General features: G+C 42.6%; 1 protein-coding gene across 1 annotated transcript in view; it reads right to left on the bottom strand.

Moving 5' to 3' along the window:
• Positions 1–428: 428 nt before the first annotated feature.
• Positions 429–13165, bottom strand: part of NAT8L (N-acetyltransferase 8 like) — a 120624-nt gene continuing 107887 nt past the window's right edge. Inside the window, exon 3 of the mRNA XM_061629794.1 lies at positions 429–796. Coding sequence (XP_061485778.1) covers positions 429–796 — 368 coding nt within the window. The remainder of the gene's footprint in view (positions 797–13165) is intronic.

Consider the following 13165-nt stretch of genomic DNA (forward strand, 5'->3'; position numbering starts at 1 on the left):
ATATAGGTAACCTGGGTACAGAGCTTGGAAAAGTTACTTTTTTTGAACTACAACTCCCATCAGCCCAATCCAGTGGCCATGCTGGCTGGGGCTGATGGGAGTTGTAGTTCAAAAAAGTAACTTTTCCAAGCTCTGCCTGGGTAAGACTGAGAGAGGGGAAGAGAGAGTCCACCGTGAATTCCTTGTCCACTGAACAAAAGGATGCATCAAGAACAGTCCACAGTTCCTCCAGCATTAGCACCATCACTCTACAAGCATATCAGAAATGAAGGACCCTTTGTACAAGGAATCTGTACAAAGCAAATGAACAAAATGAAATGAAGAAACAGAAAAATAAAATGCAACCTGCAAATAAACAACGACAAAACTCCCACAAAACACAGGCAAAGAAGATTTTGGGGAGGAACAAAATTAATTTTGCCCGTTCTTTATTCTTCACGCAGCTGCAGGCAGTAGCGGTGGAAGCGAAGCTGGAAAAACATTCGCTCTAGAATAGAATGTGTCATCCCAGGCAGCGCATAATGTTCAACAACACCCACATGCTTGAATCCTAAAGACTCATACAACTTATGGGCTGCCACCTTCACTGCTGTGGTTCCCAGTACAATAGAAGAGTAATTATTGACTATGGCAAACTCCACCACCTTGCGACCCAGAGTTTTGGCAATCCCTTTGCCACGGTATTTGGAGTCAACAGACATACGACGCAACTCCACTGTGTTGTCTTCCTCATTCCCTCTTGCAGCTACGATGCCCACGACATTGCCATTCAGCACAGCAACCCAGAAGCAGGAACCTGCAGGTACAAAGCAACATGTGAATCTGAAAAAAATAAAACCCTTCTTCAAATATACCTCTTTATGATTATTTAATGTGTCACTAATTTTTTTAAGTGATTGTGTAGTTAAAACTATAAGCTCGAGGCAATGTGGGGGACAGGCAACATTAAACAGCTCCCCTTGAAACCAAAATTAGATTTCCTAAAAAAAACAAAAACCCTTTGTTATCAGAGGTTCTTTGTATAGAGTTAAAAATGTGACTGTGAGGAATAAGAAAATTGATTATGTAACTCTCAGCACCTAAGAATGAATGACTTATGAATAACTTTACAGCTATGTTGCCAAGACTCGTCCCTCCAGGGCAGTGGAGTCTCAGCCTTTTTTCTAGCAAGGCCTCATCAAGGCTTTCCTCATGTAAAGCAGTGTAGACTTGTGGCTGCAATGCTGAAGTTGGATCTTAGCTATAAGGCTTGTTTGCTTTTCCTAGGTTTGTCAGCAGATGAGTGATGAATTCATCTGGTATTTGTTAAGAGCTTCTAGACTTGCTATAGAAATTAATATATTTAATAATACATGTTTACTCAAAAGTAAGTCTAATTAATAAACAGGGCTTACTCCCAGGTAAGTAGGTATAGGATTGCAACATTGATAGTATTTTGAGGGCTTCAAGTGGGCAAGATCATCTGATTTCACTTCCTGATTTTCTTTTTTGTCTTAAAATACATTTTAAAAACAAGTATTATATAGATAAAATTGAGATTCTCATTATACTCTATTTCTCATTATTTCATGCTTTAGTATTCCAATGCTCCTTACATTCAGAGCCCAAGTGTTAAGAGCCTGGATCTAGAAATAATATTCACATGGACTAGAAATACATGTACATTTAAATATATTTTGGGGTTAAATTCTAAGGCAAATACCAGAGCTTGGAAAAGTTACTTTTTTAAACTACAACTTCCATCAGCCCCGGCCAGCATGGCCACTGGATTGGGCTGATGGGAGTTGTAGTTCGAAAAAAGTAACTTTTCCAAGCTCTGAATATTACTAGTAGTAATATTTACAGAGAAAGTAAATTAATGCACTTTTCTAGACTGCAACACCTCTATTATTGCTGCCCTGGGCTCCTGCTGGGAGGAAGGGCACAATATAAATCAAATTATAAATAAATAAATAAATAAATATTAAGATTAAACTTCCTCCTTCCCACACTCAAATTTACCAGCATTAGGATGTGGTTTAATATAGAGGTATCAGGTATAAAAGATATAGAAGACTCTCTGCCTTAGGTCTCCAGGTCATGTCACATTGCCCCATAAAACTCCTCACAATTCAACCAATCAGGAAGTCAACTGGAACAGCAAAGTGCATGGCTGCAATGGTTATCTCTCACTGTCAATTCCTTCACATTACTATAAAAAGTACAAAATGATAATAAAGCTTCATTTATGTATTTTTTAAAAGCAACTGTTCGTGTTTATAGTTTATATGTGCACAGGAATTACATGTGTCTAGGCCAGCTCAGAATGTCAAGCAGTAGGCCATGGCGTCTCATCACCAATAGATTTCCTCCTGGTTAATCAGTGTTTTAGCCTGCTGCTTCACAGAGCAGCCTGGGGTTCTTCTTCATGATGGAGCAGAGCCAGATGTTTCGAGACACGAAATATCTCTCTCCCTGAGCTGATCTGCTCACAAGTAAGCACCGCAGCCTGCTGTTTCAATCAGCAAGCTTGCAAGCTTTCATTAACATATCATCACAAGAAAGTTATTATTTATTTATTTATGATATTTATTAGTTGCTTTTTTCCAAAATGAACCTCAAAGCGACTTACAAAAAATATACAGAATATGAATGAATGAATGAATCTTTATTTTTGCCCTGCCCTTTTTCCAAAACTGGAACTCAGAATAAAGATAACAGTGCAAAAGCACACCAAGCAAAACTCAATACAATAAATAGAAGAATAGAATAAAAATTGCCACACACAATACAACTCAAATATAGGTTGTCTGCTACCCTCCTCCTGTCCCCAAAACTCAGAGCCTACTAGTTCAGCCATCATAGCCAAGGAAACCCACCCCCCAGGCTTAGGCTACAGGAAGCCCCACTTCAGGTATGGTTGGTGTGTTGACACCTTTTAAAAAGGGGGGTAAAGTGGGTGGGAGATACTGAGCAGAGAAGCAGCTGGGGAAAGCGGGTCTGGGGTCAGCACCCAACACCAAGAGTGTCTGCAGAGTGTGTGGGTTTGCTCCTCCTGGAATTCTTTTTCTTTCTTTCTTTTAATGTGCATAGACACATGCACACCCAGCTAATCAGCAGGAAGTTTAGAGTGAACTCTTGAGACCACTCCTATTAAGAGTGAACTCCAGCTTGCTAGACTTAGACGGTCTGCATTGTTTAGGTTGAAAGCCTCCCTGGCTGGGTTCTGATTGAATGATGATGCTTTCGAGGATTTTACAAGATTTCACACTCTAGAAATTCAATCATAATATAAATCCAGTGGGTATCAGACTGAATAAACATAATCTTAGTTTCAGTATTGAATTGAATTGATGTGCTGATGTGCTGACACAATAGGTAGGTGGGGCAAGCAGGCTTATTTAAGCCCTGCATTATCTGTACTAGGGGGTGGTCCATGGGAGCTCCCACCTTGTGATCCACGGCAGCATCGGGTTGCTGAATCCTGCCAAGTGGAAGCTTCACTGTCTCCTCAGGCCCTTCTGGGCTGCAGGGGCCCTCGGCCAGGGCCCAGTCTGGTCACCCGCTGGTGTAGGCCCTGCTGATCTCCCTCAGAGTTTCCAGATTTCTTGAATTTTATGTATATAAGTTTAGATTTTGCTTTAAAAATGACTGAGCTGGAGCTTGCTGTAGGACAGCAGAACAGAAACCCAAAGTAACCCAGCAGAATAGAAGCCAATAGTGCTGACGATGTGTAGTGAAAATTCTTTTCTCGAGTACCAGAAACCTACTGCTACAGTTTTTGATTGGTTTACAGTTGGAAAAAAGGCAGAAGAGTTTTTTTATATAAACTTATAAGAAAGGGAAAGCAAAGCAGCAGAACTCTTTTAGTATATTTAGCTGTGGATATCCACAACTGCTTCAAAAAGCAGAAGACAGCCAGTGAGCCCGAGACACATGCTGAAGATCATGCAAGTAGCACCCAGTGTGTCTGTCTCAAAAGAGGGCATGAGAACATCTCAGCTGAAAATACTGAGGCAACTACCCATACTGTACAATGTGAACCACAGGAAAGGCTGGATATAGGGAACTGTATATAAAAAACAAATCCTCTATCAGATGTGTTAAAATTCAAGCTGCTTACACAGTGCTGGATTCTTCCAGAAAGTTATGACTTCAGGCAAGAGCACTTTCTAAGTATTCTCCATGGTTAGCATGCTCTGCTGTTTTGAAAGGATTTGTATGTCATTATTGCATTTTATTTTCCCAGCCAGTAATATGAAGGTTACAGGACACATTAATTACCAAAGTTGGTACCAAGGAAAAAGACTTCAATGAAACTGCAAGAGAACATTTAAAGTGGATGGCAAAATGGTTCACATGAAGAGCCTTCTAACTTCCTTTCTGTCATAAAAGGTGTCAATTGAGCAACAACTTAAGTCTTACGCAAAAGCTATAGAGGAAAATAGTAAAAGATGTACAGTACTCCATAATAACCCTTGTGTATTGTGGGTCACATGACCTTTCTCTTCATGGTAAGACCACTACCACAGGTAACATGATAGACTGGGCAACCAATACCATGTACACATCTGCAAAAATGGGTTAATAAAGTTGTGTGGCCAAATATTGAGGCAAAATACTGTTGTGATGGCTAATTCTTCCATGAAATTCTCAGTTTTAGCAGATGAAACAGCATATTTTTCTGGCATAGAACAATTTTCTCTAGGTGTAAGATTGGTAGAAGAAAGTGATTGGAATGCATTTGTACAGGAGTAATTCCTTGGGTTCATTTCAATCTCAGACTAAACTGAAGTTGGGATAGCCAAATGAATCTTACCTGCTTGTTCTGATTTTAGACTAGATCTCAGTAAGTTAGTCAGACAAGGATATGATGGTTGCTCAACCATGCCAGGAAAAGAAGTTGGGGTTCAAGCACAAATCAGGGAAATCTGACTGTAGGCAGCCTTTGGCCACTGATCATTGCATAGATTTAATCTCACTGCAAATGACCTGAACAATGTAAGTGATGTGCACAATACAGCTGGCACAATTAAAGCCATAATAATTTTTTTCCCGTGAGAACATCCAAAGGTAACCCAGCACATCAACGCTATGTGAAACACGATGGACTCCAAAACACAAGAGTATCCATGTCTTTGCAGAAAATTACACAACCATTGTTTTGCAAATCAAGCAACACCAAGACAAGACAACTTTTGTACCAGTTGTTATGTGCATCACAGACATCCACTTTTATTTTTTGTCTTGTGATCGTAAGCAAATATTCTTTGATGCTCTCTCCAGTCACCCAAGCTCTGGAGTCAGTAAAGTTAGGTCTAATGGAAATGAAAGCACATATATGAGAGTTGCTGGGAATAATAAAACAACACAGGGAAGCTGGTGAGGAGAACTTTAGCACAATAATAGAGAAGTGCAAGAAAGTGGCAGATGAAGTGGATGTAGAACTTAAAGCACCTAAACAAAAAAAACCGTGCCAACCATCCCACCCAATTCATAGAAGAGTTCTACTGATGGTCCATCTACATTCCCTACTTGGATTAATTTATTACCTCACTTAAGACACGTTTCAGTAGTGAAAACCAACCTGCCTACAGTTTGCTGAAGCTATATCCATCTCAGATGTACCACACTGAAGAATCAGACTTTCACGTCTGTGTAAATCCCGTTCAGGAATGTTATAAATTTGAAAACTTTGGGGATGAATCTGTTACTTGGTATGAGTTTGGGCAAGAAGGCATACCAAAGAAACACACCCATCATTGTGCAACATACACAACATGAGCCTTACTGAATTGTTGGACCATACCAAATTGTTCCCTGCTATTAAAATGGCCATTCTCACAAGACTTTCCCTCCCAGTTACAACATGCATAATAGAACAGTCCTTTAGCACTTTGCGTAGGGTGAAGACGTTCAGCAATGAGTGAAGATTGGTTGGCTTGTGTTTGCTGAGGGTCCATAGAGAAACGCTGCACAAGAGAGTTGGGGGGGAGGGCTTAATGCACTTAAAGCACTAATTTTCTAACTGCATAAAATTTCAGTTAATTCTGTCCATGAAGCTGCAATTAAAGTATGGATAAATGTATCATAATACATTCACTGTGGTCAATTTTTATTACAACTGCAGTGCAGAATATTACTTAATATGCTATATCAACTCTACACTGTAAATACATGAATACAAGTCATAAACAAAATGAAAGATGTAAAATTATTACTAATCCTAGTAGGCATTCTTGTGCCACAGAATTTTTTTTTAAATATATTTTTATCACCTTTTAAAATGACCTCTCACCAGTCGCAACAGTTACAGATACAGAGGGAATAATGCAAAGTAAATAGTACTACACAGAAATGGGGGTAAATGTCTTGCATATTACACTTAGGAATAAATTGAATGGCTGCCAAAGCTGTGCATTTTTCTTGAAGCTCTCTTGATCTTTGTTAGCAACTCTGTTGAATTAATGTTTCCCACAACACAGGCCCAGCAGCAGAGGGCAGCCAGGTCGGGCCCTGGCTGAGGGCCCCTGTGGCTCAGAGGGGCCCCTGAAGGGCCCTTCCTTTAAGTGGGAGGGTAGTGCTCCCATTCTGTGATCTGCGGCAGTGTTGGCTCCTGAACTGTTGCAGATCATAGAGAGGGAGCTCCCAAGCACCCCCCAAATACAGTTAATTCAATAAGCCCGCACACACACCCCACACACCTCTCCTGTTCCTACGAATGGTGTGCATGCCATCACCTGTATAGATGAGTTGGGCTACAGTGCTGCGGGCCCAGGGCAGGCTGGTGCCTAAGGGCCCAGTCATGCCTCGTGTTGGCCCTGTCTCAAGGTACAAAGATAAACCTTTGCAGCCCTTTGACCGGTCATTAGCTCCCATTTTAGCCAAAGATGTACTATCAGATATGAATCCATACTTGTCCCTAAATGGCACCATTTACTTGATTTGTCATCTAGGTGAGCAATCATTTCATGCACCATAACATTAAATAATTATATAAGAAATGTATCATTTGGATCAAGAATATGATGTCTCATTTAGGGAAAATCTGTGTTCTGGGAATGTTGTTTCAATGGGATCATCAAATGTAGCAGCAATTTTTTTCAGCGGCTCCTACTGCTTTTTGAAACTCATGATTTCTATGCTCAGTCTTATAATCATGAAGACCTTTCAACAACTGCAACATCTAGCTGCATACCCACTTTTTGCATGACCTTGCTTACTCTATCACGATTGACAGGAGGTCATACCAAATAACTGCAACTAAGAAGAAATGTGAATGACTGCACCTCAGATGAAAGACAATTTACACGGTCAAGGACAGGGATTTTCAATAATTCAATAATGGCTTTATAAATCTGAAAAGCCTTGCAACACACAGCATTTACTCTAGCAATGTGACTCTCCCAACAAGTTTCAGATGGCATTTTCAAAGCATGTGTCAAAACATCTTAATCATGTTAAGATTTCCCATCTTTTTATTGAGGATGTAAAGGGACAATAAATTTTAAGTAAATTCTGTGATAAATTCTAAATTGATATTTTGTTAAAAAACTGTGTTGCCTCCAGTGCCGCTTCATCCTGTTCTTTGGCTTCTCATCACAGCCAGCGAAAAAGGCTGGAGGAAAATAATTTCTCCATTCTGCTGACATTTCATTGTGAAACAAGACCTGTGAAATTGTGAATCTCTTCTCCTGTCTCTCTTACTAAAACAAAAGCGCTGCTGCCTCCTCCTAATGTCCTGAGTGAATGAGGCAATTGGGCATGTTAAGGGGAAAAGGCATGAGGACAGCTCCCGGCCAAGGACCTTGTGTAGTACTGATGTGATAGGCCTGGCTTAAGGGTGAAAAGGCTTTCTGCCTGAGTTTTTGTAGAGGGACTTGCTTGCCAGCAATGCCGCTGAGTAAAAGACAAGGCAGACTGAGACGGACTGACTATAAAGGAGGCAGGCAGGATTTTGTGGGCCTCTAAAGTGTGAGGCCCTGGGCAATAGCCCAATTTGTCCTCCCCCAAGCCACCACTGCAGAGTTAGTTGATACTGAGAAAGGTGCTCTTTTAGGTAGTCGGATCCCAAGCCATTTTGGGCTTTGTAGGCTAACATTGACATTGAATTGGGCCCAGTAGCTCACTGGCAGCCAGTGCAATGCTTTTAGGATCAGTGACACAAGGTCCCATTGGGCTGCCCCATTTACCAGCCTAGCAGCCACATTCTACACTAGCTGCAGCCTCCATACTGTTTTCAGTTTGGACATATAGTTCAAACACACCATCTCCAGACTATAGACAACCAAGGTCAGGCTAACCTAGTCCAGGAACGGCTGTAGTTGGCAAATTAGCCTAAGTGGAGCATAAGCATTCCTAATCACAGAAACCACTTGAGATTTCAGTGAATCTAGGAATACTCCCAGACTACAAATCTGTTTCTTCTGCTAGAGTGCAACCTCTCAGAACAGGTTGTACACCTAATTCCTGGACACAGGAATCACCTACCTGCAGCACTTCTATCTCATCAGGATTCACCCTCAGTTTATTGGTCCCCATCCACTGCTTCCAGACACCAGTCCAACACCTTCACAGCCACTCCTCATTCAGATGGAACAGAGAGACAGAGCTGTGTCTCATCAGCATACAGTTGACATTGTGTTCCAGATCCCTGAATGACAGCTCCCAATGATTTCTTATAGATGTAAAATAGGAGACAGAGTAGACCCTTGTGGGAGCACAGAGCCATGGAGCTGTTAGGATGAAAATGTAGTTGGACTTGATATGATTTTAATATCGGTTTATTTCCCTGTGACCTGACTTGTGACCTTCCAGTGGCTCTTGATTAATAAAAGCCTATTTCAGCTGGATTTCATTTCCCTCCCTATATCAATATGCATAGTAGTAAAGTGGCCCATATAAAGTTGCCATGTAGTATCACAAAAGCATTCTTGTGTTTGATTCATATGCTTATAGGCCTTGACACGCATATCCCTACAAGTGTAAAGTGGAACTTGAGTGATCTTTCTGATTTAATGGCTCTGCCTGTAGTTATTCCTCCCCCAGTATTTGTTTCTGTGTTCTCTCCCAACTGCACTGCTTATCTCAAGGCCGCATACCTATGCAAGCTCTTAGCTGAACAGAAACCAAGATGTGCCTTCTTTTGTTATTCTAGAGCACCCCTTCCCTCCTATCTATACTGTTACATTGTCTAGTAGAAACTGAATGTCTGGGACTTTCTTATCTGAAGCACCCCATCTTGAATGTTTTGATATTACGATGACTAGCAGTTTTCTTGAATGTAGTGACGCATAAACTCCCCAGTTTTATTATCTTTGGGGAAACTATATAACTCTCTGTTCTTTCAATAAACGGGGTTCCCACTTCTGAATAGCATCTTGCTTGAAGGTACTGGGTCCCCTTTGCAAAGGTAAATATTGCGTGTGTGTATTATTGTTATAGCCTCTGGCAGTGGATAATTGTGCTCAACTCCGCACCTTCCCGGGTGTTTGCGAGCTGAGGAAGACAGTGACGGCTCGCGTGTTGGGTTTGGACCTAACAAATTGGGGGCTCGTCCGGGATCCCTTGTGCGGACCCCTGTATTGCCATTGCACCCCTTTATTTTGACAACAGGCGCCACGAGAGAGTTTTCTCGGTTGTCAAGGAAAGCGGGTTGATTGACAGTGCAGGCATAAAGCACAGTTGAGGAGATCTCTGCCAGACGCTATGGGTCAAAAAGGGAGCGTACCGGTAAAGGATGGCCCCTTGGGAATAATGTGCAAACTCTGGGAACAGAAGGAGTTGCCATTATTGAAAGGAATGAGAAAGAAACAAATGATTGAGCTCTGTGTGGAAGTATGGCCGCGGGTTACTGCAGTGTTGGCACCAGGTGAATGGTGGCCGAAGGAGGGCTCCTTTGAATCCGTTCCTTTAAGGAGAGTGAGGGAGCGGATTGAGGTGACCCATCCGGATCAATTGAATTTCTGGCTCCTATGGAAGATGGGAGCGCAGAAATTAAAGGGTTTTACAATGATGGCAGTGAGATCTTTGACCAGTGAGGACCCCCCTCCAAATTATTTTTCTGAGGATGACTCAGATAGAGGAATGATTTTAAGTCATTCCATTATAACTTCCACACCGGCTCCGCCTTCCAACCCCGGAGGTGGGGCTCCCCGGCTGGCGTGGACACCAGTCTCTTCCAACTCGAGTGATGATTCGGATGGGAAGGGTTTAGGAGTTGGGGCCTCAGGGGGAGTGGTCACACGCTTGCAAGCAGAATATGAGAAAAAGATGAAAAAAGAAAAAAGAGAAACGGCTGGAGGAAAAGAGGAAAGAAACGGAGAGGCAATTAGATGTTTTATTAACCACAGAAATGCCTTTGATTGTGCGAGACCAGCCGTACCTGGATGCCCAGGGACAGGTCTTGCACACAGAGGTAGTAGAGCAAAGGACTTGGTTGGAATGGGATCTTAAAGAGTGGAGCAGGATGGCAGGAACGTTTGGAGAACAGCCAAGGAAGGGATTTACTGGGCAGACTGTTTGAAAGCCACAATCCGACATACTTGGATGTGGAGCATTTGCTCAGAAGAGTTTTGACAGGAGAAGAACGGAGTAGGTTGTGGGCAATGGAAATGGAGTGGGCAGCGGCTTTGTTGACTAGGGTATCTTGGAATGCTAGAACACAAGCAGCCGCAGCTTGGAATGCGGGGGACTGGATGCAGCCCCGCCACGCCGAACTGCGGGCTGATAGAGAGAGGATTTTGGGTCATCTAGAGCGCATGTCACACAACCCCCCCAACCAGGCTAAATTTATGGCAATTAAACAGGAAGCGAACGAATCCCCAAGGCAATTTTGGACACGTTTGCTAGAGGGAGCGCGTAGCTTCACTAATTTGGATCTGGAGAAACCAGAGGATCACCCTACTTTAATTTCATCTTTTGTCCATCAGGCACAACCGCCTGTACGAGACTATTTTTTAAATTACAGACCGGGATGGGGAGGGGAGGCTGTGACTGTGATTCTACAGGTAGCGGATTTTATTTGGGATAAGGAGAAAGAGAAAAAGCAGAAAAAGGAGAAAAAAGAGGATTTTCAAATGCTTGCGATGGCCATAAGGGGCCAGCCGCCAGGTAGAGGATTTCGGGGACGAGGAAGAGGATTTCCAAGGGGGCCACGGGCCAGAGACCAACGTGGTAGAGGACAACCGTGCCAGTTTTGGCAGGGAGATAGGGCCTGCTTTCAATGTGGGGATTATTCACATTTTAAACGAGATTGCCCATGGAGAACGGGAAACTCTGAACAGCAGCAACAAACATCTAATGATTTTTACTCAGGTGTTTCAGGAACAGGCGCGGACTTCCCTCCTCCGCCACCGCCAGTTCAACAGCGACAAGCGGCTCAGCAACAAACACCAGCCGCTTGGGCACAATACAATCGCCAGCCATCTGCTCAGCAATGACTAAGCGTGGAGGGTGGGGAAGCGCCTGCTTGGGGATTAATGAGCCTTATGTCATTGGCAGGTCTTTTTCTCTCTTTGTCTTCCCCCACTTCCGAACCTAAGCTTTCCCTTAACATACAGGGCTTGGAGATGTCTTTTCTGATTGACACGGGAGCCACTTATTCCCTGGTTAACTTCGCGCTTCCTGAGTGGTTAAGCAATGATGTGAAGTTGACTATGGGGGTAGATGGAAATCCCACACCGATGTGTCTCACTTCCCCTTTGAAGGTTATGTATAAGGACAGAATGTTTAATCATGTTTTTTTGTATTCTACTTCATGCCCTATTCCCTTGATGGGGCGAGATATGCTTTGTAAACTTGAGGCCACTTTAACCTGCACCCCTGGAGGGGTGGTGTTGTTAATGAATGTTTTAGGGGCTCCGGACACGAAATTTGGAAGAAAAGTGAAAGGATACCAACTTCCAGAGGATCTGGCCAGACTTCCAGTGGAACTTTGGGGTACCGAAGAGACCGACGTAGGTCTGCTACGATCAGCGCACCCGGTAAGGATACAGGTGAAGCCTTTTCTTCCTCCACCAAATGTCACGCAGTACCCACTATCACTGGAAGCCAGAGAAGGCATACGGCCGATAGTAGAAGGATTTATGGCAAAGGGCATCATACGCCCTCAAAGGACTCCATGTAACACACCTATTTTACCGATTAAGAAATTGCCAAAGAAGGAAGGGGATCCAATCCGCTGGAGGTTCTGCCAAGACTTTAATGTAGTTTTATTCTGTTGTACACCACCCTGACAGCTTATCACTAAAGGGCGGTCTAAAAGCACAATAAATAAATAAATAAATAAATAAGACTTAAGGGCAGTAAACAGGTATGTGGTACCATTGCATACTGTTGTTCCGGACCCAGTAACCATAATTAGTCAAATACCCTGGAACGCGCAGTGGTTTACTGTTATTGATCTAAAAATGCTTTTTTTAGTATTCCTCTTCACCCAGATTCTCAATTTTTGTTCGGGTTCGAATGGGACCAGAAATCCTGGGTCTGGACCAGAATCCCAGAAGGATTCCGTGATAGTCCCGGAATTTTTAGCCAATGTTTGCGGGAAGATCTTGAGGGGTTCACCCCGGAAAGGGGTTCAACCATTGTGTTATATGTTGATGATATTTTGATGGCAAATGAACACCAGGAGGCGCTACAACACGATGGTAAGAACTTCTTGCTTTATCTACATTCGAGGGGTCACAAAATTGATCCGAAGAAAATACAATGGCTGTCCGCGAAAGTCAAATATCTAGGTTTTGTTTTGACATCAGAAGGGAGACAAATGGACCCAGGGAGGGTGGCCACAATACAGAATTGTCCGCTTCCACAAACAAAGCAGCGATTGAGAGGATTTCTTGGACTGATTGGGTTTTGCAGACCGTGGCTGCCCTCGTGTGGAGAATTAAATAAACCATTACACATGTTAACAGCAAATAAAGCTCCCGATAAAATTATTTGGGACCAGGACACAAAACTTGCTTTTGAATTACTTAAACAAAGTGTGGCCACATCAATTATATGTTATATTTTACTCTATGTTATATTTTAGTCTATGTTATATTTTACTCTATGTTATATTGTAGTCTATGTACGCTGCCTAGAGTGGCCGTTCATTCGCCCAGATAGGCGGCCTAGAAATACAATTTTATTATTATTATTACTATTCAATGTCTTTAAAACCTCCAAACTATAATAAGCC

Source organism: Rhineura floridana, chromosome 5, assembly GCF_030035675.1.
Source record: "Rhineura floridana isolate rRhiFlo1 chromosome 5, rRhiFlo1.hap2, whole genome shotgun sequence".
NCBI lineage: Eukaryota > Metazoa > Chordata > Lepidosauria > Squamata > Rhineuridae > Rhineura > Rhineura floridana.